This window comes from Schistocerca gregaria, chromosome 7 (genome assembly GCF_023897955.1).
Source record: "Schistocerca gregaria isolate iqSchGreg1 chromosome 7, iqSchGreg1.2, whole genome shotgun sequence".
In the NCBI taxonomy this organism is placed as follows: domain Eukaryota; kingdom Metazoa; phylum Arthropoda; class Insecta; order Orthoptera; family Acrididae; genus Schistocerca; species Schistocerca gregaria.
In genome coordinates, this window is record NC_064926.1 from 188348530 (window position 1) to 188375489 (window position 26960).

The window sequence follows — 26960 nt, forward strand, 5'->3', positions numbered from 1 at the left end:
AACCGCTGGTTGCGAAAGCTCGTAATTTTGTTGGTGTGTTATTTTATTGTGCCTGTCTACCGGCTCTTTCCCGCTTGGTAAGTCTTGGAATCTTTGTTTTTAATATATTTTTCCCATGTGGAAGTTTCTTTCTATTTTATTTACATCATTAATTTGAACCCAAAAATTACGTTTGTTATTGTCTCTGTTGCATTTTGAAATCTTTTCTATCATCTTACTCTCTCTTTTTGTTTGTACAAGTAGGTTCACTTTGTATTCATCTTCCCTTTTTCTGTAATCTACCATACATTTGATCCTGCCTAATTATACTCAATAATACGTAATTTACTTCCAAACCATAACCTAAGAACTTAACGCTTTCAATATTACCGCTGCTATAAAATCCACTGTTCCAAGTTTACAAACATTTCGTGTAAACTCGTGAATACTATTTCACAGCTTCAGTTCCTTTCACCCATTAAACAACCATCTCAGCTATTTCCAACAACTTTCGTTTTATTTCCATTCCTGTTTTTCCCACATAACCGATCATTTTTTAGCAGCTTCCCACAGGTTTGAAGGTTATTATTTGCTTCGTCAGGAAAGAGGGAAGGAGAGGGAAAAATGAAAGAATGTGGGTTTTAAGGGAGAGGGTAAGGAGTCATTCCAATCCCGGGAGCGGAAAGACTTCCCTTAGGGGAAAAAAAGGACAGGTGTACACTCGCACACACACACACACACACATATCCATCCGCACATACCTTCCAGGAATTTCTCACTTCCAGCCTTGCCTCTAAATCTTTCCTGAAAAACCTTAATCCTACTCCCAACATCACCACAGCCGAAGCCCAGGCTATCCGTGATCTGAAAGCTGACCAATCCATCATCATTCTTCCGGCTGACAAGGGTTCCACGACCGTGGTACTTGATCGTCAGGAGAATGTGGCTGAGGGACTGCGTCAGCTTTCAGACAACTCTACATACAAAGTTTGCCAAGGTAATCCCATTCCTGATGTCCAGGCGGAGCTTCAAGGAATCCTCAGAAGCTTTGGCCCCCTACAAAACCTTTCACCTGACTCCATCAAACTCCTGACCCTGCCAACACCTCGCACTCCTACCTTCTACCTACTTCCTAAAATTCACAAACCCAATCATCCCGGCCACCCCATTGTAGCTGGTTACCAAGCCCCCACAGAACGTATATCTGCCTACATAGATCAACACCTTCAACCCATTACATGCAGTCCCCCCACTTTCTCGAACACCTGGAATCTTTACCCAGTCTGTTACCCCCGGAAACCATCCTTGCAACCATTGATGCCACTTCCCTATACACAAATATCCCGCACGTCCAGGGCCTCGCTGCAATGGAGCACTTCCTTTCACGACGATCACCTGCCACCCTACCTAAAACCTCTTTCCTCATCACCTTAGCCAGCTTCGGCCTGACCCACAACTACTTCACTTTTGAAGGCCAGACATACCAACAATTAAAGGGAACAGCCATGGGTACCAGGATGGCCCCCTCGTATGCCAACCTATTTATGGGTCGCTTAGAAGAAGCCTTCTTGGTTACCCAAGCCTGCCAACCCAAAGTTTGGTACAGATTTATTGATGACATCTTCATGATCTGGACTCACAGTGAAGAACAACTCCAGAATTTCCTCTCCAACCTCAACTCCTTTGGTTCCATCAGATTCACCTGGTCCTACTCCAAATCCCATGCCACTTTCCTTGACGTTGACCTCCATCTGTCCAATGGCCAGCTTCACACATCCGTCCACATCAAACCCACCAACAAGCAACAGTACCTCCATTATGACAGCTGCCACCAATTCCATGTCAAACGGTCCCTTCCCTACAGCCTAGGCCTTCATGGCAAATGAATCTGCTCCAGTCCTGAATCCCTGAACCATTACACCAACAATCTGGAAACAGCTTTTGCATCCCGCAACTACCCTCCCGACCTGGTACAGAAGCAAATAACCAGAGCCACTTCCTCAGCCCCTCAAACCCAGAATCTCTCACAGAAGAACCCCAAAAGTGCCCCACTTGTGACAGGATACTTCCCGGGACTGGATCTGACTCTGAATGAGGCTCTCCAGCAGGGATACGACTTCCTAAAATCCTGCCCCGAAATGAGATCCATCCTTCATGAAATCCTCCCCACTCCACCAAGAGTGTCTTTCCGCCATCCACCTAACCTTCGTACCTCTTGGTTCATCCCTATGAAATCCCCAAACCACCTTCCCTACCCTCTGGCTCCTACCCTTGTAACCGCCCCCGGTGTAAAACCTGTCCTATGCACCCTCTCACCACCAACTGTAACCCAGAAGGTGTATACGATCCCCAAAGGCAGAGCCACGTGTGAAAGCACCCACATGATTTACCAACTGACCTGCCTACACTGTGACACTTTCTATGTGGGAATGACCAGCAACAAACTGTCCATTCGCATGAATGGACACAGGCAGACAGTGTTTGTTGGTAATGAGGATCACCCTGTGGCTAAACATGCCTTGGTGCACGGCCAGCACATCTTGGCACAGTGTTACACCGTTTGGGTTTTCTGGATACTTCCCACCAACCCCAACCTATCCGAACTCCAGAGATGGGAACTTGCCCTTCAATATATCCTCTCTTCTCGTTATCCACCAGGCCTCAATCTCAGCTAATTTCAAGTTGCCGCCACTCATACCTCACCTGTCATTCAACATCATCTTTGTCGGCAGCAATAGAATCACTCGGCAGTCAGCTTCAAATGCTTGTTCCCTAAATTTTCTCAACAGTTTTCCTCATAAAGAACATCACCTTCCCTCTAGGGATTTGCATTTGAGTTCCGGAAGCATCTATGTAAAGCTTACATGTTGTTCGAACCTCCTGGTAACAAATGTAGCAGCCCACTTCTGAATTGCTTCAATGTCTTCCTTCAATCCGACCAAATACGGATACCCCCTCCCCCCCCCCCCCCCCACAAAACACACACACACACACACACACACACACACACACACACACACACACACACACACACACAAACAGTACTCAAGCACAGGCCATACTAGCAGCCTATATGTGGTGTCCTTTACAGGTAAACAACACTTTCCTAAAATTCTCCCAATAAACCGAAGACGACCATTCATTTTCCCTACCGCAGTTCTCACATGCTCATTCCATTTCATATTGCTTTGCAACATTGAGAGACGATGTTTAAAATGCCTTGACTATGCCAAGCAGGACCTCACTAATACTGTGCCCAAACATTACAGGTTTGTTCTTCCTACTCACCACATTAAATTTTTCTACATTCAGAGCTAGCTGCCGCTCATCACACCAACTAGAAATTTTGCCTAAGTCATGTTGTCTCTTCCTACAGTCACTCAACTTTGACACCTTACCACACACCACAGCAACAGCATCATAAGCAAACGAACACAACTGCTGCCCGCCCTGTCTGTCAAATCTATTTTAGGTATGAACCCTATCACAAGATGCCTAATCTGATGCTGAATAATAAATCCTGTACTGACCATATTCTTTTCCACAATAAAACCATAAAATACGGTAGCTTATCCTGTCTAAGTCCAATCTCTCACCCATGTTGAGGGAGACTGGCAATGACACGAAGTAGGAGACTGCCTGGAGGGGTTGTGTCTCCTGGGACCACTTCACTAACTGTGAGGGCCAAGCAGAAACATTAAAAAGTGGTCTAAATGATTAATGGAAAATCTCATATAAAGATGTGAAACAAATACTAACAAAGAGATAGAAGGGTTGGCCAGTACTTACCTCAGCTCAGTACAGCCGATAGATACACAAAACAGAACAGAAAATTTACATTCCTAGCTTTCGGAACTTTGCTCCTTCATCAGGGAGGAGAGAGGGGAGAAAAGGGGAGAAGGAAAAGTAGATTCAGTTACTCACAACCCAGGTTATGAAGCAGCAGCGAAAGGTAAACAGGGACGGTAGCAAGGATGGAGGCATGGTTGTCAGAGGGAAGCCAAAGATATTCTACTTCTAAGTACTGTGGTACCTTCAAACCGAAGAGGATGCATACAGAAGTAAAGAGGTATGTAGTATAAAGATAAACACAACTATGTAGGATGAAAAGATGCGTGAATGGCTAAAGAGGAGAGGGAAAAAGAAGAAGACTGAAGAGTAAATGGGAGTGAGGTTGTTTAACGTAGGTTCAGTCCACGGGGGTGGCGGGATGAAAGGATGTGTTGGAGTGCAAGTTCCCATCTCTGCAGTTCCGAGGGACTGGTGTTGGGTGGGAGAAGCCAAATGACACGTACGTTGTAGCAGGTTCCTAGGTCCCTAGAATTATGCTGGACGGCATGCTCTGCTACTGGGTATTGAACATCTCCTAGGCGGACAGTTTGTCTGTGCCCGTTCATGCACTCAGCCAGTTTAGTTGTCATACCGATGTAAAAGGCTGTGCAGTGCAGGCATGTCAGCTGATAAATGACGTGTTGTTTCACATGTGGCCCTGCCTTGAATTGTGTATGTATTACAACTGGTTCTGGCAGTCTTATGCTATTTTTCCTGTCCCTGTGTGGTGGACATTTGGGAACTTAACTATCCAAAATGTTGAAGAACCCCTAACCTGGCCTACTTTGTAATCAGATATAAGAAGGTTAATCACTCAGTGCATGGAATGAAACACAGCCAAGCCTAATCCGAATGCCCATTGGCGGCTATTATGTTCAAGCTGCAAGGAGAGTTTCATGGACAAATTATTTGTTGATTATTTGGGACCACTTATCTGGACTAAAAACAGGAATAGGTATACTTCAATAATGGTCAACGTCTTCAGTTGATTTCTTTGATTATTTCCCAGCCTAGAAATGGCCATTGAAGTAACCAATCAAAATCTTTGAGAATTTTCTCAACTCGGGCCACCCCAAGTTGCTCGCTAGTGTCAATGTGCCGATATTTGTATCTAGGGAGTTCCATAAGTTTTGTTTTGGTAATGAGATTTCCTGCATCACCACTCTTCCTTATTACCTACAGCTTTCATTTGCGGAGAGGGTGAATAGGAACCTTAAATCTGCATTGGTTATTTACCACAGAAATTCTCAAGTCAACTGGGACAGGCTCTTGAGTTGGCTTAATTTTGCTTTTTAACTTGGCAGTCGATGAAGCTATAAGACAATCCCGCCGACATTAATGGTGGCATATCTGGTTAACTCACCAATTGCTAAAGTTTGGAACATAATGATCTGTTGTTGGAGAAGATCAACCCCAAATTGATTAAAAGTGATTGAGCCAGTGCCTAAAAAATATTTGGCTTCCATACCACAGGAGGTATAATTATGGAAGGCACCCAGCTTTGCACAGGCTGGGAGGCCTAGCGTTTAAAAAGAACTTACATGCCCAGAGCATGAAGGTACAAAAAACTGCTGGCCCATTTTAAATGTCCGTATAAAATAATGAATTGCTGAGCCCAGTCGCTTTTTTGAACACAGAGCACAGCCATCAGTAAAACTGATGGTCCACCTAAGACAAATCATGAATTACCCCAAGCCCCAGATACTAGATTAAGGGGGCAGTTTGAGCCGTGTTATGGCTTGGTTTGATTCTGGTGCCAACAAGAGATACTTCACATCATTGTTGCACAAATGTTTCCCATGGTCACCATGTGGACATCAGGGACATGGCAGGAAGTGTGTAGTTAGTGCCACCCAAATCTGCAAGGGGGAGATTCGGTCGCTTCCCTTTTAGGAAACCAGGACAGTAGTTGGTAGATGGAAAAATGGCTGGACAGCAACACACTGCTACAAGTGCCACTTCTTGATGTGGGACAAACTATTGCTTGGATGATTAAACATGTTCTCGAACCAAGTCACTCCGGAGTGCACTGCACGTTCCGTGAATCCTCGTGCATAATCTCTGTAAAGAGAGTGCTTTGGAATCTTACATGTTGGATTTGTGCCACCATAATTGAAACTGGTCAACATCTGTCTCTGGAAAAATACTGACTGTTCAAACTCTTGTGTTCTTGTAATGCCCCTCACCTGCTCTACGATTTATTTCCTCCATGCTAGTCTGCTTCCCTAATGAAATAGTGTGTACCTTTGAAGACTGGCAAGCAATTAATTACTACATTTATTTGACTGTTTTATGGCAACATCTTCAGCAGTCCGTTTCTGAATTCGTGGTAAACTTTTTGTTGTCTGTTTTGTTTTCACAATTCTAATGTATCTATTGTGAGTTGTTTGTGCCATTCTGGTAACATGGTTCTTTCCCTACGTTATAATAAGCCGAATGTTGGGTGATTCCTTGTCTGTATTAAGCTGGCTCCTATTAACCACTGGACAAGTATCAATCACTCCTCCATATGGAAGACAGTTGATTCTCGAACTTCGTACATGTATTTCTTATTATTGAATTTTCTCACTGTGTAACAGATGTAATAGAAACGAATACTAAAGGAATAAACAACAAACCCCTATGTATCACTCACACAGGGATTGTGAGGACAAAATTAGAATAATTAAGCACATGAAGAGGCATTCGATCAATTATTCTTCCCATGCTATATATGTGAATGAAACAGGAAGAAACTGTAAGAACTGGTACAATGGGATGAATCATCTGCCATGCACTCCATGGTGGTTTGCAGAGAATAGTTATACATGTATGTTCTATAATCACAAGCTTGTGTATTATTTATTTATTTTTTAATCAGTTGGAAGTAATGCTTTCACAGTCCTAAGTTTTATCTGTTTAGTTAAGTTTTACATAAATTCACACTGAATACTGAAAGATTCACTACAGCCAATTTTCATTAAAACAGACTAGATTTTACTTAATTCTATCTTTTTTCACTGATACCTTTTAATTAAAATTTAAATAAAGGCAGGAATAACTGAGATCAGTAAATCGATCCAGTGATTTGATCATCGTTAATGAAGTGTTGATTTCTTACAATGGTTACTACTGTACCAAATACCTTTAAAAAATGGGAGAGAAAAAATAAAATGACTCTGGGGAATAAGTGTGTTACGGTTTAACAGGAATATTTCTTTTCTGGGTAACCAGCCCTTCCCACTGCACTGTCCATGTCTTTTCTAATCAGTACCCTATTCACATACATTTCAACAAGTTACTGAAAAGACCGGGTTGTCAGGTTTGGTAGATGCTGCCAAGGAATACATCAGACCAAACATTACAAATCACTTCAGAAATACGAATATGACCCTCGATTCTTCTAACGGTTATGACAAAATATGAACAACGTTAGTTATAGAGTGTTCTTCTGAGTACAGTAACACTTCAAGTTACTTGTACAACCATTCATTTATCACTGGAACATTTTCCGAATGGTTGAAATATGGTGAAGTTAAGCCTTCTTATAAGAAAGGAGATAGAGAAATATTGTCATATTTCCATCCAATCAGCTACTTAACCATCTGAGTATGAATAATATATTGTCAAAAGTTACAGTTCAGATTTCTAAAGAGCTCCATTATTGAGAGGGCTATATACACACACAATGAGAACACATTTAATTCATTAAATAATGAATTACAGGGTACTGGTATATTTTTTTGATCTGTATACAGTGCTTGACTATGTAAATCACAATATCCTTTTCATTAAATTATGGTGTAACAGCAAATGCTGCAAAATGGTTCAATTCTTTTCTCTCTGATAAAAAAGAAAAGGTGTCAATAGGAAAGAGTCCTCCAAGTCCAACAAGGTTCCATCAAAGCGCCCTTAACTTTTTCTAGTGTATCTCTATGATGTAGTCAGTAACAGGCGAAGTGTGTTATGTTTGCAGATGATCCAAACATTGCATTAAATAGCAAACGAAAAATTTAGGTTTAGAAAGATCAGTTAACGATATTTTCATGAACATTAATAAATGGTTCTTAGCCAATTGTTTGTCACTAAACTTCAACAAACCACACCATAAGAGTTCAGAACTTGCAAGAGGTATATTCATATGAAATCACATTTTGTCCTATTACACCAACTGTTGTACATTAAACTCGTCAGAACTTAAGAAATGTTTTTAATTAAATCCAACTAAATTCCAGAACTGTTACAAACTGATCCCATTAGAATTCTGAAACACGGTATTCAAATATATGTTCATAATTTAAAGAATATTTAAAATAAACACAGAAAAAGATCAGTCAAACCTTAAAATTTCCCATATCATCTTATGTACTCAAAGCACTGCACAAGGTATATACTACATTATGCTTCTCACTACTACACCCAGAATTTACTAACATTGGGTTTTAAAATGTCAACAATACACTACCTTGTATATCTGAGAGTCAGGTTCGTTGTACTTGCAAGCATTGTCAAACATCAAAACAAAATCACTTGACATTGCCTCAATACTTTCATACTGATTGGTTTTAAGTTTTTGAGCAATTTTTTCCAGATCCATTGGATTCTTGATTACCTCATAGTAATCTGGGTACTCCTGAAACAACCGTAACACATGCAGGCATCCACATTCTCAACAACACTGCATTTATTTGTCATACTGAAAAGAGTAAAAACTTACAGTCTTTGAGGGTAATTTCTGGAAGATTAAACTCAGTTGTCTGTTCTTAGGATCTTTGTAGTCCCTGATGGCATCATAAAACATACGTAATTTTTGTGATAATGCTGTTGCATTGCTGACCTTCCTGGGTTTTGTCCTGTAAGTGATTTATTTTATTTTTATTTTATACACCTAGTTCTGTATGAGCAAATTGAGGAGCAAGTCTCCATGGTCATGGAATGAGTCAATACATAAATTAACACCAGAAAAATCAATAACAGATAAAATAAAATTAACGTAAGTGCTGTGCAGATGACAAGCTGCTGAGTACACACTAATGTGATCAACAACGGAACATAGGAATTTTGTTAATTTTTTGTCAGGAGCTCCTCAACAGAATAGGGGTGTGCCATTAGCAAACTCTTCAATTTAGACTTGAAATTGTGTGGGTTACTGCCAAGATTTTTTAATTCTTGTGGTAGCTTCTCGAAAATGGATGCACCAGAACACTGCACACGTTCCTACACGAGTCAAGAAGGTGCGCTCCAAATGCAGGTTTTGTATCTGTCTAGTATTAACCGAGTGAAAGCTGCTAGTTCTTGGAACTAAACTCATAGTGAAAAATTACATTAAAGAAAATATACACTAAGAGGCCACTGTGTGAATTTCCAGATTCCTGAACATGGATTGACAAGAGGTTCACCATCTAATACCACAGGCTGGTCGAATTGCCCACTTCTGAGACAAAAAATACCCTTTGTGAATAGTTAGCTTTTGTGTGAGTGCCAACCACACTGCAAAAAATCAGCCTCTCATCAAAAGCAAATCTAAACACTAAATTTTAAATAGAGCATACCATAAAATCCAATTAGGGCAGATTTTGATGGAATTCAGATTCCTAACAGCTTTTCCAACTGAATTTATGGCATCAGATACGGGTCAAGTCACTGCTGGTCCACACTAAGAGTGCTAATACCACATTTTGAATAGGGCAAAGAAAAAAGAAGAAGAAGAAGAAGAAGAAGAAGAAGAAGATGAAACATTAATACCGTGCCACAGCTGTCAAATTGTGGCAAGAATTCTGCTAATGTAAGACATATCAAGGAGCAAAAGATACTTGGTGAAGCACAAGTTGTAAATCCAAAAAAAAAAAAAAAAAAAAAAAAAAAAAAAAAAAAAAAAAAAAAAAAAAATTAACGTAACTTTGAGAAGAAGAAGTAGTCAGCAACAGAGACAAAGACCAATGAAATAATGTGATGTGCAAAAAGTGAAACCACAGCAAACTACACTGAGCACACTAGTCTGCAAAAATTACTAGACAGATTTTCATGAAGTTTACACAGGTAATTTTAACATGGTTTGGGGCAAGGAACCCGCACACTTTATTTCATCAAAATCAAAACACAGAAAAAAAGGACATCATAATTTGAAGTTTTATCTAAAATTGTTTTCTCAGCTTAGTAGCAAACTCAGTTACAGATGTACATTCGGAAGTTAAGTCAGTGACAGAATTAAGTACTGCAATCTTACCTTTACGAATACAATCGAAAAGCAAATTTACTTGTCTACAATACAAGCATCCACAGATTTCGCTTTGTGTATTAAAAACTGAACAGCACTATTTTGGTTCTCACAATAGCTTTTATTTATATGTTTTGTTAGCAAAAACAAATTGATTGAAAATTCGTTGTGTTCTGGGTGTCTACTAATTACGTTTTGATTTTTTTTAATGAATATAAATTCCTAGAAAACAGTAAAGTCTTTCTGTGTCCGCCAGAATGGCTGAAATCTGAACATCAGACTTTAACTCACTCTTTGGGAACTCCTTCCAAAAGTGAGGTGTGACTTAATTCTGATCAAGAGCATCAACCATTATCTCATTCGTCAGGAACTTTCAGTCATACAGGCTTAAAGCTACTTCTCTCCTATGTATCATCATAGAAGCTGAAATATTTATGGTAGTTGCGAAGGCAAGCAAGTTTTTATACCCCAAATCCTGCTTACCACTAACAATCTGTCATTCACATTAAACATGTACAACTCCCGGTGAGCTTACATTATAGCATGACCATAAAGGCCAAGTCCAGATGCAGCATGCGTGGACCTTAGTGTCAGTTGCTTTTTGCACAGCTCTCTTCCGTGTTAGTGAAGCAAGCAAGATTTTCATTAATGTCCTTAATAATCCTAGTTCAAATGTTGTACACAAAGAAGCTTTGAAAGTCATGATTCACAACCATCTATAACATATATAGAACTACAAACAGTACTTTGAAAGCTGAAAAAATAAAAATTAAAATAATTCTCTCCCCCACAGTATTAATAAGTATCTGTCAAAGAACAATATCCATGAACAAACACTAGATGAGCTTATTATTTACTGCCAGAACCACTGAAAGGAGGTATACAACAGCCAGATTGTAGTATACCCCCTTAATTTTATGGTTACAATTTCCCTGTTACATGTGATTTCAGTCCTATACTGCACAAAAGAATGTTGTTTGTAATCAGTAACTCTTGCCATCCATCAGCCTTCAACATATTGTTGGCAAATTTGGAATTGCAGTCTTATTTCCCAGTCTACAGATACTTCCTGTACCAGAACATGGTTTTACCTCCACATCTCTGCACCCTCTTTCTGCTGACTAACACCCCCCCTGCTGTCTGTCCTTTCTTCCAGTATCTCTTTCTCTCTTCTTGATCTGGTTCCTTATAAGGATATCTCTGTGTACAAGACTTGAGGTCAACATTTGCTCTCTCTCTCTCTCTCTCTCTCTCTCTCTCTCTCTCTCTCTCTCTCTCTCTCTCTCTCTTTTACACTGAACTTGATGCAGTCCACATTGTAATCATTTCTATGGTTTGCAGGTGTTAGTTGTTATTTAACTGAACATTGTATCAACCTTCCTGCTATGTATCTCTGATGTGAGATTCTGGACGTTATTTGTCCTACCACACAAAAATCCTTTTTCCTTAACAGTCATAATATTTTGTGGCAAAAGAATCTACTTCCAAAATGTCACTCCGTCTTTTGCTGTGGGAAAATAGCCCTGTTAATACAGACCAAAAAAAAATTCATTTTCTTTAAGTCTTTGGCAGGTTTTCCGCAATTCAGATGCTCAATCCCACTTAACATGTTTATAACCTAGTATGATAATCAAAAAACCAATTTTACAACTGAAAAAACAACACACGAATATGCACCAAAGTAAGTTCTGTAGCAGTAACCATCAATCCAATTACACAAGAAGTTAAAGCTTATGTGCATACCTTTTCTGAAACCATGGGTTTATTCAAACATTTCTGCAAATATTAGTGGCCTGTACACACTAAATACGTCACACTTTACTGAAACAACAACGAGGCATAGAAAAAATGCCTTTAAATATACTCTACACACTGTCAAATAAGAACACTAAAATGTCTTATCAGCAGGATGTGTAGACTCGCTTGCCAAGAACTGATCACCTTACTTTGTTGAACCAGCTTATATCCACAGAAAAGAAAGAAAGATATAAGACTGCTTGCATTATTAAAAGAAAGATTAGTCTGCAAATATTAGAGCACAAACGTTTTCTGGCCTTGAACAATGTACTTACAGTACATTTCATTTCATCAAAATCAATCAGCCAGAGGTGATTGGCAGTAAGTTTACGACAGATGAGTTCTTATATTCTGTTGGAAGGAATAAAAAGGTAGTACTCATCTACAGTTAAACGAAAAATGAGATGAGGAAAATACTTTTCGAAGTGTAATGAATTCAGACTCAAATAGTTCCCAGTTCTAAGGCAATCATGGGTAGTTGAAAATGTTCAGCAAATACAAATATTTGCTGCATCATTATCATATTTTTTGAGACTAACTTTTTACGCGATTTTTTCGCTGTTGAATATAAGGAATCTGTAGTATGCTGCTTGTCAACAGCTACCGAGTTGATCAAATTTGATTAAATTTCTCACAAATGTAGACATTCAAGGCAAAAAGAAAAAAGAAAAAGAAAAAAAAGAGGGAAAGATAAACAGACAGATCCCATCAAGAAGATATCTGTAATATAAACATTGGGAAAAGTGACACTCAATAAATCTAAAATATTATACAGTAATGGCAACGGCATGACTTACAGTGCACTATGCTCCACATTGTAATCTCTTTTTCTTTGACTAAACTTGCAAAAAAATTATCTACTATTCTATTCAAATTTGAATTCACATTTATTTACACTACATTTTAAGGAAGTTTAACACAATAGGTAACACGTCAAAAATTATATCTTACACTCTGGGTGTCTTCTTTACACTCTCTTGTAAGGCTCCTAGTTCCTTCACCTTTTCCATCAGAACTTCTTCTAGTTTATTTGCATCCTCATATATCATTGAGCCTTCTTCATTGTATTGACGACAATTGTTAAACATAAGCTGAAAGCATAAAATATAAATCATTCGTAAAACCAAAAAATTATGTAATCTGAAGCAGCTTACTGGTAAGTGATGATTGATCAACATCAAACACCTCTGAGTAATGAATTACACATTGAGAAGATACAATCAAATAAAAACAAATTACTTTGAAATCTGCAATAATTTCCTCTTCTGAATTGTATTTTTCATTCTTTATATTTGCTTCAATTGTCAGCATATCTATTGGCTCTGCTATTACTTGAAAGTAGTCAGGATACAGTTTCTTTGATGGTTTCTCCATGAACATAAGAACTGGCTGACGTCCATCTTCATGCTGCAAAATGTTGCATTACTTTAAAGTAAGTTCTCAAGCTTAGCAATTATTACAATGACCTACAACAGAAATGAAAACTTACTACATAGTCAATAAGGCATTTAAATAGTGCATGTAAGCGTTTCTTCAATGGCATATCCTCTCGGAGTTTTGTTGGCTTTGGTGTCGTGGAAGCAGACTTTCTTGTACTTTTACGTCTTGCACTTCTATCATCAGAATCATCTTCACTTTCTGAATCCTGCAGATAAAAGACATGCAATAAATACACTAACTCCACTCACATCTGAGAAACAGTATTGGAAACAACTTGACTACTACACCTTAATGAAAATTATATGAGTCTTAGCTTGCTTCAAAGTTAACTCAGTGTTTCAGATTTACCTCATTCCCTTCATCATCAAACTGAAGGACTATTAACAACATCATTTTGTGATAAGACAACTGAGGCAGCACAGGCTTCACGTTATCTACTACTGGTTTCATCTAGAAGCTACCAGATATAAGACAAAGTAAATTTTGGAGAGCAAGGGGGCTAACCTACATAGAATACCAAAAGAAAGAAAAAATGGGAGAACAGCTTATGACACTGTTAGATGCGAAGAGATAAGCAAGATCTGAATAGACTGGAAGTGTCAAAAAGAATGTAATTCAGAATCAGAAATACGTTTAACAAATGCACGAACTGTGTTATAATATGAGGGCTATCCACAAAGAACGTTACATTTTGGAATTAAAAATAAATGAAGTATTGAAATTTTTTTTAATTATATACAGATGAAAGCCACACTTAAATACTACTTTTCTACATAGTTGCCATTTAAATTAAGGCTCTTATCGTAGCGATGGACGAGCTTGAAAATTTCTTCGTTGTAAAATTCGGTCACCTGCGCCTTCAACCACGAGGTTACCTCTTCTTGACACTGTGCGTCGTCATCAAAACGCTGCATAGCCAACCACTTCTTCATTGCTGGGAATAAGTGGAAGTCGCTCGGCGCCAGGTCGGGACTGTACGGCGGATGAGGAAACAACTCCCACTTAAAAGATATGAGAACTTCACGAGTGGCATTTGCCATGTGGACCCGGGCGTTGTCGTGAATCAGCAAGATCTTTGAGCCCAACTTTCCCCTGTGCTTGTTTTGTATTGCTCTTCTGTGGTTGTGCAGAGTTTGGCAATACCTTTGAGAGTTTATTGTAGTGCCTCTTTCCAGGAAATCCATAAAATCACACCTTTTCTGTCCAAAAAGAGGTAACCACGTGGTTGAAGGCACAGGCGGCCGAATTTTACGACGAAGGAATTTCCAAGCTAGTCCATCGCTACGATAAGTGCCTTAATTTAAATGGCAACTATGTAGAAAAGTAGTATTTAAGTGTGGCTTTCATCTGTATATAATAAAAAAATTCCAATACTTTATTTATTTTTAATTCCAAAACGTAATGTACTTTATGGATAGCACTCGTAGAAGACAAAAAATCAAAATTGTTTAGAACAGGTAGAAGGGTCTGATGAGAAGTGTACTCTCTTGAATACAGTCACGGAAGTTCATTAAGAGTCAACAGTAGAAGATATGAAAACCATAGCATACACATGCAATGTGATGATATGAGAAGACAACAAGTAGAAATTGGAAAAAACACATAAATGTCTGTCAGAGGGTAATTTGAGACACAGTCCTGCAATAAGATTAACGAAAAGTGAGGAAATGAAAATCAGCAGAGAAAATGAAACAACGAAGGATTTATAAGGGGCATTCAAAAAGAAACTAGCCGAAGTCTGGAATATGCAAACCAATGACATGAGGGTAATATCATGACATGTGTAACGAGGTGTGGTTCCAACCAGAGTGTGGATGTTCACAGCCCATCGCTACAGGGCACGTGTGCACGTCATGTGACTATACAAAACTAGCAGAAGCATCCAACATTGCCAGTCGTATTGCAAACAGTGACACGGAGATGTCAAAAGAAGGGCAAAGAGTGTTGTCCATTTTCTGACAACTCAAGGAGTAGGAGGAACAGACATTCATCAACGAATGTCACAAGTGTACAGCGAACATTGCAGGTCCCTTGCAAGGGTCGAGGCATGGCACAAGAGCTTCAGGGAAGGACGGGTATCACTAGCTGATGATGCATGGTCTGGAGCACCACACTGCAGGGTAATTTAAGACGCATTTGAGACTGCATTACCGATGACATTGTCCAGCTGGTGGATGCACTCATTACCCAGGACTGCTGAGTGACAGTGAAAGCCATAGCCGCCGGATTAAGCATCAGAAGTGTTCACACCATCTTGAAGGAACAACTGCACATGTGCAAAGTGTGTGTCCAATGGGTGCCCCACAGTCTTCAACCACACCAGGAAACATGTTGTGGAAATAGTTCACTGTCCTGCTCATCTGCAGCACTATATTAGGGAAGGGAATGCATTCCAGGCATGAGTGGTGGCTGGAGGTGAGTCACTGTGTCATCACTTAGAACCAGAATCAAAATGACAAAGTCTCCAGCATAAAACATCCAGGGTCACTGCCACCAGCAAAAGCCAAGGCCTTTCACACGAGTGCAGGAAAGGTTATGCTGACATTCTCCTTTGGCCAAGATGGGCTTCTTCTGATTTACTTCCTGCAGCAGGGGAAAACAGTGAATGCCAAGTGTTACTCGCAAACCTTGACCACCCTTCGCCAAGCGATCAAATCAAAACAACCCGGTAATCTCACCTATGGGGTCATTCTGCTCCATTACAGTGCAAAGCCTCATACAGCTAACACAGTCGCAGCATTCCTGCAGAAATTCAAATGGGAGGTTCTTGGCCACCCTCCATACAGTCCGGACCTCTCCCCCTGCGATTACACCATTTTTTGTCCCCTTAAAAAGGCTCTGAGGAGCAAACGATTCACCTCAGACAACAAGGTCCAGCTATACGTGCGGAACTGGTTAACTTCACAGCTCTAGCGATTTTGAGACAGCCATTCACCGCCTTGTGTCACAGTGGGTCAAGTATCTCAACAGCCACGATCAGTACTTCTAACATATGTGTACTGGCTTCTGTAATTATGCCTCTGGCTCATTTCTTTTATAATTTGTATTCAAAAATTTATTAAAGAAGCAGATGCTTTCAAATATCTAGGAAGTAAGCCAACAAGGGAAAAAACATCAGTTTCTGAGGAGGGGACAGAAAACTAATACAAGTACAAAGTGTCTTGCGAAGGAGTCCTTGTATAAAAAGCTGTGAGTTTACTTGCCGCATTAAATTCAGGTGAAGTTCCAAGCTTTCGATGATTGCCTCAGTCACTGTTGTCAGGAGCTAAGTCTGCCTATCATTAAACTGGTACGACTCCCACTTTTACTACCGTATGACAGACCCTTATTGGCCATAATACATCATGACAACGGAAATGGCGCATACTGAAGTGGCACACCCTACATCCATAGTTATCTTTGTGCTACCACTCACATCACGTGGTAAACTGTGAGATGTCTTCCTCCGATCGCTTTATTTATCAAATGCACACTTTTGTGCATCACTAAGTGCACAGCTGGTGACTATTAAAGTTGTTTTGTCATAGTCTAACTTCAAGGGCTTTCCTGACCACAGAGTCCCAACAGTTCCATGTTTGAGAAGTACTCTGATCTGATCAAACAAAATCGTGTGTTTAAGAGGCTGAAGTTGCCCACTGCACATTTTTGAAATTCTGCATTTAAGGTCACACTGTCAGCAACAAGCCATAGAGACTGGCCCACATAAATTTTGCCACACTTGCAAGGACTATCATAAACTCCTGTTACTCTCAGGCTGAGTATATCTTTAACTGGCCACAAGATTTCTTTGATTTTCTTGGGTGGCCAGAAGACTGGTCTGATTCCTTGCCTGATTAGGGCTCATATTACTAACATTGTAGAAATGAAGTCGCATTATACGTCTCTGTCCTGGGCCTTGTTCAATATCATCACATCTTGGTTCATTCGACATCACTGACCTAATATCATAACAGAATACCCATTCCATCTGAACACCATTATCGGACAGTTAATCTTGGTCACAAGGTGGGCCTTGCCTGAAATAGTCTGGCTTATGTACCAAGGTGTTCAGCACAGCTCTCTTGCAAGCTGGATGATGAAAGCTACACTTGTTGACGTACAGGTCTGTATTTGTAGGTTTTCTACACACAGAATGGCTGATTTGTGCATTAAATTTCCATTTGACCATCACATCTAAGAAACAGGGTGCATACAAGGACAAGGAAAAAAAATTCCCGGGTTTTTCCCGGATTTGCCGTTTAAAGATACACTTTCTCCCGGGTGAAAACACACTTTTTCCATGGTAAGTGACAGTATATTTTCCCTCGGAATTGTAAAACCTATCAATCCTTTGAATGGTTATGATTTTATACATGGGCATAGAATTTCCCGGTGTTTTAGAAAACAAAACTCAGGGAAAAAGACACGCTTTTGTAATATCTTTTATGCAGCAACATGTACATTTCATATTTTTGTATTAGGATAGCATACATTGGAATTCCACCAAGCACCGCACGTTAATTTCCGAATCATTGAAATCGAGATTCTAATTCGCTTTTGTAAGACAGTCATAGCTCATGTAACGTGATCTTGCCAGACGATGACAGCGGATATTCAAATCATTGTCACGTGATTTAGTCAGCCAACAGCAACATCACTGTTAAGTAACATGAACACACAAACAGGTAAAGTTAACAGTCTAAATTAATATACATAGTGTCGCTAGAAGAAAAGCAAATCTTTCACACACAATATTGGTCTTTAAGGTTAATAAGCTACAAGAGAAGCTAAGCTATCGCATATAATGTTGATCTTTTTCGCGCGTGTTACACTTTAAGATATGTCACACATATGTGCCAGTAAAATTTTTAATGATGACATAAATTACCGATCTTCAGGGTTCAAAATTCTTCTAATTGGCTAGTCATCATAGAGTTGATTTTTCAAATGAGAGTCAAACGCTCTGCGATTTAAGAAATTCATGGTACATTATCGCACATAGTTAAACTTACGTAAAGTAACACTTTTCAAACCACTATTCACAATATTTACCCGTGACCTGTTAGAAATAGTTGTTTCAGCAGTTGCCAGGGAGCGCAGATAACAGGCAACACCGTGCTTGCGTGGCTACCATGATGTAGGAAGCCCATATACACGTACGCGTAAAACATTAAACTATCATACATTATGTCATAAAAGAAACAACACATCAGAGGACACTCCAAGAACATCGGAATTTCATGAACCACACTAAAATGTGCACATTTAAAGTGCATACTTAAAGTGCACATTCATATGTCCAGATTCCCAATGAAGTAGACCTCGACCTGATATTAAGCTTTTCGGTGTGGTTTTTGGGATGAAAATTTTCTTGGAGCACCATTGCTGTATTATATCATGTTTGGTTCTTTATTATGGCATAATGTCATATGCTAGAAGATGAAAATGTGCACTTGAAATGCAGCAAACAGTTGAACTGTGGAATTAAACATTTAGTTTCAAATACATTGACTGCCTCAGCGGAACAGGTTAATAAAAGTCAAATTTCTTTAGCAAACAGACAAAAATAACTTTACTGTTCTGCAAGGCGATTAATGATTGACTGTCAGACAAGTGGAAATAAAATAAAATCTGAAATTAATAACACATTTTAGCCTTCTGTAATTATGTGAATGTTTTTTAATTCAGTTCATAGCTCCCGGCCACATACCCATATTGTTTTCATTTGACGTGAGAGTAAAAGAAGGGGAAACAGCAAAATCACTAAATGTAAGCATGGGTCACGTGGAGACTATCCACTGTAACTCAGACTGCTCTGCGCATCAGCCTGGGATCTAAGATATTTGCGAACCGAGTCAAACTAAAAATAAAATAGAATTTTCGAAAATATGTTCATCTTGTAGCGCACATGCTTCGGAAAAGTCTGAAACATAAAACATATGTGTTCGAGGAAATGTAAGACATGTTATTTGGTCTTAAGTGTGCCAAAGTGCAGTGCCACGCCTCTTCATACAGCATTCTTCGATAGCACGTCACTGTATTTCACTCAGTGGAATTGTAATGTGTATATTCTGTAATGGATGCCATCAAACCTAGACAGGACAGTGGAAATTGAAATGTCCTGTGTTGCTTCTCCTGTTCCCAGTAGGCCCGTTTGAAAGCCTGCCCCCCTTTATAATCGCAATGAATAGCAAATGGGATTACTTGTAATCGGGAGAAAAAGAACTCTTCAGAAAATTTGCACTCTTTATTGCCTACTGGCTAATAACTTGCTGTTTTGTGTGACATAAAATTAAATGCAGGATGCATAAAACCAATAAAGACAAGAAACATGCAAGAAAGTACACATTTCTTCAATCCTTAGCTCATAGCATTTTTTCCCCCTCTCTAATCTTGCTACAGCTTTACATGGCGTGCTTTCCCTTCTGCGAAAGAATCTGTTACCTTATCAAAGTTCATCACACGTTTTGCTACGTGAAAAATCGAAATGTCATTATCTAATACTGAAAAAGCTGTGAATACAAATAATACCCAAGACTGGGTTTCTCGATCTGATTACATCTATTTTGTCACTGTCTGCTAGATAAAACGAAATAGGCCTGCCTAATATTGCAACAATTTTGTAACACACACCAAATAAATGAGAATATTTTGGCACAAATGATCATTTTTATAACACGACAGAATATAATTCACAAAGTACCAATATCAAATGCCTATTACGCCTACTACAAGCAAAAAGCTTTATATTAGGAAACAGTTTCACATTTCATTCATATGCACCAGTTTCTCGAGCATGAGATTGATAAGTAGTAATATGAAATTTTTATATAAATTTAGAATCGTCTTATTCTTCCATAATTTGTGTTATGTCCCTGTTTCTTCTCCTTCCTCATTCTAACAATCTTGTCATCAACAATTCTGTAACTATTCCTGCCATTGTCAAAATTTGCTCGCTGATTAACTTAACTAAACCTGTGATTCTGGCAGGGTTGGTGATCTCGTGGTTATTCTCTCGTTAGGCATTATCACATGTTCGTACACCAAGTTTTCTGCATTACTTCCGTCTGGTAGCCGGGGACTGTACAACTGGTCCTTACTAGTGTAACAATCTCGCCAAAAATTTTCCGTCAAAATTTCATTTTCTTTGATACATCAAGAAGATACTATGTAATCTTTCTCACCTGTTATTCCTGTTGATGGTTTATTTCAATTCTGGTAGTCTGAATCTATGGATTTCACTGGTAATTATAACAATGCTGATCATTTGCAAACCCAATCAACCACTTAATCAGACAGCGACTGGCATTCATCCGTATGGCTTTACTCCACTCAGTTCATACAAACCCATCCCCTTTTGTCTGCAGGAAGTTTATTTCTAAATGTGACAAGGATTCTCCTGACAGAGACATCACGTACACTATGCACACATTCAAAAATCAACTGATGATTCATTCAGAAATCAACTTAAAAGTGTGTTCAACAATGTTTAATAACCTATAGGGATGCATTTCAAAATCATATGGATAATCAATAGGCACTTTGTGAATCAAGTTTGTTTCCTCAAGAATATGAATTTGGCACCCCCTTTTCCTGGTAGCATCTAGCTACTCGCTGCGACTGCTTGCATAGCGAACAGCCACATTCCTGTAGCCAGAAGCGGGAGAACCAACTACTCAAATGCGACTCGAGTGAGCATGCGCAAGAGCCTGCTCGTAACTGCTAAAGCAAATCTAATGCAAACAGTCCTGACTTCACACTCATCGGAGGCAATTTGTTGTTATGAAGCATAGCATAGTCTTCCTAAAATCTTTGACACATTTTCCTGTTGACAGACGCTTGCGTGAGCACTGTGTGTCATTGTTGTATATGGCGCATTTCCTTTGCAATTTAAGTTATTTTCGATTTTCTCTCTTGTTTATGTCTTATTGTTGAAGTATTATTCTGCAGTACCAGGATACAATAATATCCTTTGGTAGAGTATCGGTTCTTACCACTCAAAATATTAAAAAATTAATTGAAAATGAAAACAATGAAAAAATCCCGGAATTCTAAAAAATTCCCGGGCTTTTCCCAGATGAAAAGACTATCGGGCTTTTCCCGGATCTTCCGGTCATCCTGGGTCGTATACACCCTGAAGAATGACAACTTCCCATCCTTGTCAACTTCCGTTGTAAATCTTATGTTAGGAAGTATACCTTTCAAATGGTCAAAAAACTGCAGCAGCGCATCATTATCACATGTGCCTAGGTTAAAAATGTATCGTCAACATTTCTAAAGAAGCAGGATGGACAGGAGGGAGTACTGTTCAACTCTCATTCTTACAAATCTTTCATGAAAAAGTTGGCTACGGCCAGTGAAAGTGGTGAACACATGGCTGTTCCATCAGTCATTTCATAATAATTTCCACTGTACAAAATGTAGGTTGTTCTCAAAGTATGTCAAAATAATTTGAAAATTTCAGCCGAGTGGCCAAAAGTCTTAATGTGTTTTCCATTGGTCCTTCATAAACAGGGAGGACATGTCGACGTTGACCATGACTTTACTTGACCCTATCCTGATCTGATTTATGATACCAACAAACATTTGAGAGTTCTTCATATGATGGCTACAACAGCTGATTACAGGTGTTAATAATTTATTTAAGTATTGTGCCTACCTGTATGTAGGAGAGCTGACATCACTAACAACTGGTCTCATTGGTATGCCATGTTTGTGTATTTTCACCTACATGCTCTCGGCCTCAAATTCTTCATAAGTTCTTCAGTGAGTCCCAAGTTCTTTAGTAGCTCCTCCATCTTCCTGCTAGATGCCAATGTTAGATCCTGTCCGAGAACCCAGTACGTACTACCTCCCAGTAACAAACCCATTTTCATATGATGATCTATAGCATTGAGCGTCCGCCTCGGTAGCCGAGTTGGCAACGCGATGGGATACCATGGAAAGGGGCCCATGTTCTATTCCCAGCTGGGTTGGAGATGTTCTCCACTCAGGGACTGGGTGTTGTGTTTTGTCTTCATCATCATCATCCTCATCTCATCCAACGGGGTGGTGACAGGAAGGGCATCCGGCCAGCCCTTAAATTAACCATGCCAAATCAAACCATAACCATGATGCCCCCGCGATAATGCTGGACAAAAGCACAAGAAAAAGAAGACTAGAATTATAGCATTGAGCATAACTGTAACCTTCTCCTAATTGGCCACTTTTCTTTCATGGTTTCAGTCATTGTTTCTCCACTCTGCTAACAATGGACGTAACGGGCCTGACTGTCACCACTTCTTTAGAGACAGAAAACTGCTCAAAATTTTTGTACTGTGTATCAGACATAATTAGGAATTGTAAATTACTTTCCAAAGTGGAATCATATTATCTACTAATTCTGACCTAGAGTTCAGAATATTGGACTTGGACAAAGGAAGATGCGAGCGGAATACAAGCGTCAGAGCTGTATTTTCTATGAGGGATCCAGGTGGTAAGACGAGAAGGGATAGGATAAGAAATAAAACTGGAACTGCTTCAGATCAATCTCCAAAAAAATTATGGAAAGAAATAGGCTGAAATGATATGGACACATTCAAAGAATGGGCACAGGAAGACTACCAAGAAGAGCTGGAATGGGTAGATAATCTGGAATAATATCAACTGGAAGAGCACAAACAAGATGGAGATCCCATGTGAAGGATAATATTAATTGGAGAGGACTACAATGGGAAGAAATGCTGAACAATAGGCTGTGGGGGAAAGAGTAGATGGAAAGAGATTTCGTGAATGACCTGCATATTCAGAAGCAAAAAGTTTCAGAAAGGAGAAGAAGAAGAAAAAGAAGAAGAAGAAAATGGAATGAAAACAAAAGTAAAAGAGGTAAGAAAATTCCAGAGACTAAAAACAATCAACTAAAAGTTGAAAATATAAGAAAAAAAGTATGCAAGCTGTACAGCATTTTGTTAGTGGTGTGTACCAGTTCCCATCTGTGACTCAAGTTGGGACAACTCTGTCCATTCTGAAATGCAGCTATAACCTCAGAATGACAAAGCTACCTACAGATGCCATTTAACAACGAGTATACTTTTAATGATTTTGCAGAAAATACCTTAGGTTCTACTTCATAATAGTGAGAATATTTCTGAAATATTATCAAAATTCCACAGTACAAATATATTGCCAAAGATTTCATGAAGGATATTATCACAAACAATCCAGTTATGAGGGATGATCAGAAAAAATGCTTCTTGTTTTAGTTTTGTAAAAAACCTAACTATGAGACATATCCGGAAAGTTAGTACCATTTTATAAAAACAACTCCTAAAAACTTTTTTTTTCTTTACTAAACCAAAATTTATTTTTACAAGAAACAGCATTTCTTAAACTATTTTTCTACATAGTTGCCACCAATATTCACATAACTGTCATAGCACGAAACCAACTTTTTTCTATGCCCTCTTCATGCTGCCAATGAAGACAGCTAATGCCAAATAGCATGTTTTGTGTTGTCGTTGCTGTCAAAGTGCCCTCCTTCAATATTATGCTTCAGGTTAAAGAACAAGTAGTAATCAAAATGTGCGAGGTGAGAACTGTAGTCCGGGTGATCAAACTGCCGCCAATTGAGTTATTGAAGGTTTTAAGTGACACCAGCAGAATGTCACGAAGCAACATAATGCGTTTACTGAGCATTCCACGCCTTTTGTTTTGAATTGCACATTGAATTTTTCTTACATTTTTCACAGTATTGAACCACATTGATGGTTTCAGCCCTGGGAAGGAACTCAACAAGCATAATATCCTGTATGTCCCAGAACACATTGCATAGAATTTTTTTGTCCCGACAATGTTTTCAATTTTTGCTTTTTGACAGATTGTGTCTCCTCTCCATCAACATTTGTTTTGATTTTGGAGTGACATGACAAACCGAAGTTTCATCACGATTCCCAATTCTGTTTAAGAAGTAATCGCCCTCATCACTGCATTGAGTAAGAAATTTCAAACACTGTCAAATCGCTTCATTTTATGGACATCCATAAGCATTTTCCGAACCTAACATGAACATAATTCGCAAAAATTTAAGCAATTTGTGACAATCTCATGCAAAACAGTTTCTGAAATTTGTGGCAACTGATCACAAAGCACTCTTATGATGAACCATCTATTTTCATGAATTTTCTCATTGACTTTCTCAACAAGACAACAGAAGGTCACCCAATCTGTGCTTTGTCATGAACATTGGTTCATCCATGACTGAGCTTTCTCACCACACCATCAGTTATCACATTTTAACCATAAATCTCTTTAAGTTGACAATGAATTTCAGCTAGCTTACCTTTCTTTGCACTCAAAAATTTTATTACAGAACACACTTCACAGTTGGCATGCTCAGACACTGTCTTACACATTTTGAAGATTAACTAAAAAATGTAAGTGCAATGCAACCCAGTTGTAATAGTATCAGTAGAAAGACAATGAACCACAGAAATGGGTCTGAATGTGCGTAACTATGTCACTTGAGCTGCAGTGGCAGTAGAATGAAATGTTTCTTACTTTCCAGCTCCTCCTAAATACTTCGGGAGTATCACTGTGGTCTGTAAACCGGTTGACAGCACCATAGTATTCAAGAAATTGTTCAATACCAAACAGCTTTTTGGATGATGTCCAATTTGTATTCATGGAGGACAGGAACATTCTGCTAGACATTATAGTAGACATAAGCACAGTCAGGTTGTGGGTTCAATGTTTTATGGAGGCTGTAGAGCAAGTACCACTGACTGTTCAAAAGCTGTGAAACCATCCTGATCCTAAAGTGACTATACAAGACATCTAGAATGGCCATAACATTTGTGCTGAGCATCAAGTAACAGCTGGCTATGTATGTTTCAAACTTCCCAACATGAAACAAATGCAGCTACCGAAATCAAAAATGGGTTATTCACAAATTTGTGCATGCCCATGCTCAGTTCTTTGAATACTGAAAAACTACAACAAAGAGGGAAGGGGAAAAGAAATGATACCAACTGACGCCCCACTTAAAAAGCAAACTATGTGACGGGGATAAAACAATAATGCCAAACCCCAATGCCCAGCAAGACATGGCCAGGAGATAGGAAAGAAATTTGTTCACTGAATATAGAGCTCCATCAAGGAGCACTACTGCAGTTATTCAGAAGGGTTAGACGCAGCATCCATATCTTATCACTTGATTAGCTTATTTGTCATCGTGATAATGCACAATGGACAAGCCGATTTATGACAAAACAGGACACAGGGTCAGCAGATACTTGAAAACTATAGAATCTATAGACTACTCACGAAAGGAATGCTTCTGGGAAGGAAAATTCTTGGCATTACATACATCCAGTCATCTTGGAATGGGAAAACACTGGTCCTGTATGGTTTTTGAGGAAATCTTATACTATTCTTCCTGCAAAATAGTAGCATATCCAACTAACAACGATAGAAGGTGCTAGAGATCACACCCCTTCTCTCCAAAGACTATTACAAAGGCTCAATAATATTGAGATTTGGTGACAAATCATCCTCAAACTCACAAAACTAATTCTGAACAACACATACAGGTGTGAACAGGGGGCCTATTGTCCTGGAACACATTATCACGATTGGGGAAACAAATACTGTAGCATGGGATGGATGTGATCAGACAAAATAGTCACATAATTCTTGGCAGTAGTGTATCCTTGTACAGTAACCACGAGACCCATGGAATAAGATGTTATGGCCGCCCAAATCATCACTGAATCCCCCCCAATCTTTCGGGTCATATTTTACTCTTGGGATGTAAACTCTGCCAGAAGTTTGAAACACTGTGCAACAAGTCCAATGTGACCAAATGACTCTCTCACTTTGCTACATATTCCAAGGTTTATGTCTTCAGCATCATGTTTTCCTGGTAAGGGAATTCAGATCAGAGAAGTGTGGGTCTAGAAATCCAGCTTGCATGCAATTGCCAACTTATGGAGCTCCCTTCACGCTGTTTCGGTGCGATAGGATTCATGGGTGCAACATACAGTTCAGTAGTGACTTTTCCAGCTGTCATCTCCTATTTTTCCATCACAATCCTCATCAATCACTGTCTGTCACAATCACTCAACACACACTTTCATCTACATTTTGTCGTAGTGGATAAGGTTTTTATAATTTCCTTGTAAGTGATATAGCTCTTCAAAACAGTGCCTTTTGAAACACCAAACACATCAGCTAGCTTGCTTAAGGAAGCACCCACTTCACAAACACCAACGATTTGCCCACATTCAAACTCACTTAGCAATGACATAATGCTCTCGTAACTACATAAAACACTTTCCAGACCAATTGCAATGTATTGAGGACATAAGAGTCATCAATTTATATTTCTCTGGGCCACTGCACATTGATGACATCACACAGGTGCCTTTCTTTGTTAAACGCAACAGCATAACCTGCAGCCTTGGCGAGCATCTGCACACCCAAATGCAAACGTCCCCCCCCCCCCCCCCCCCCCACACACACACACAGTGATGAGACATTTTGCTGCTAAGGCTGATGTGAATTTGTTAGGTCACTCAATACTTTAGTTGGTAGTGCAAACGACAATGAACAGCAAAGAGCTACTGATGCATACCAGCGGGTCCAGCAAGCTGATCATTGCAATGGACAGAACCACTGTTTATGAGACATCATTACATGAGGCACTCTACACATGGTAGTGAGATGCGCTACAGCATTCCTGTCAAGGCCCAGCTCCCAATAC

The 26960-nt window shown here is 39.3% G+C and overlaps 1 protein-coding gene across 43 annotated transcripts in view; it reads right to left on the reverse strand.

The window, feature by feature from the left end:
* LOC126282273 (protein polybromo-1) overlaps positions 1-26960 on the reverse strand; it is a 279039-nt gene that overhangs the window by 160442 nt on the left and 91637 nt on the right. For all 43 annotated transcript variants that reach the window (XR_007551357.1, XR_007551356.1, XM_049981915.1 and 40 more), the window contains exons 12-16: positions 13293-13448; positions 13043-13210; positions 12755-12894; positions 8507-8642; positions 8255-8422 (exon numbers count right to left, since the gene is read on the reverse strand). Coding sequence is in view for 41 of the 43 variants with exons in the window: in XM_049981915.1 (XP_049837872.1) it covers positions 8255-8422; positions 8507-8642; positions 12755-12894; positions 13043-13210; positions 13293-13448 (768 nt within the window). In the remaining 2 variants the exon portion in view is untranslated. The remainder of the gene's footprint in view (positions 1-8254; positions 8423-8506; positions 8643-12754; positions 12895-13042; positions 13211-13292; positions 13449-26960) is intronic.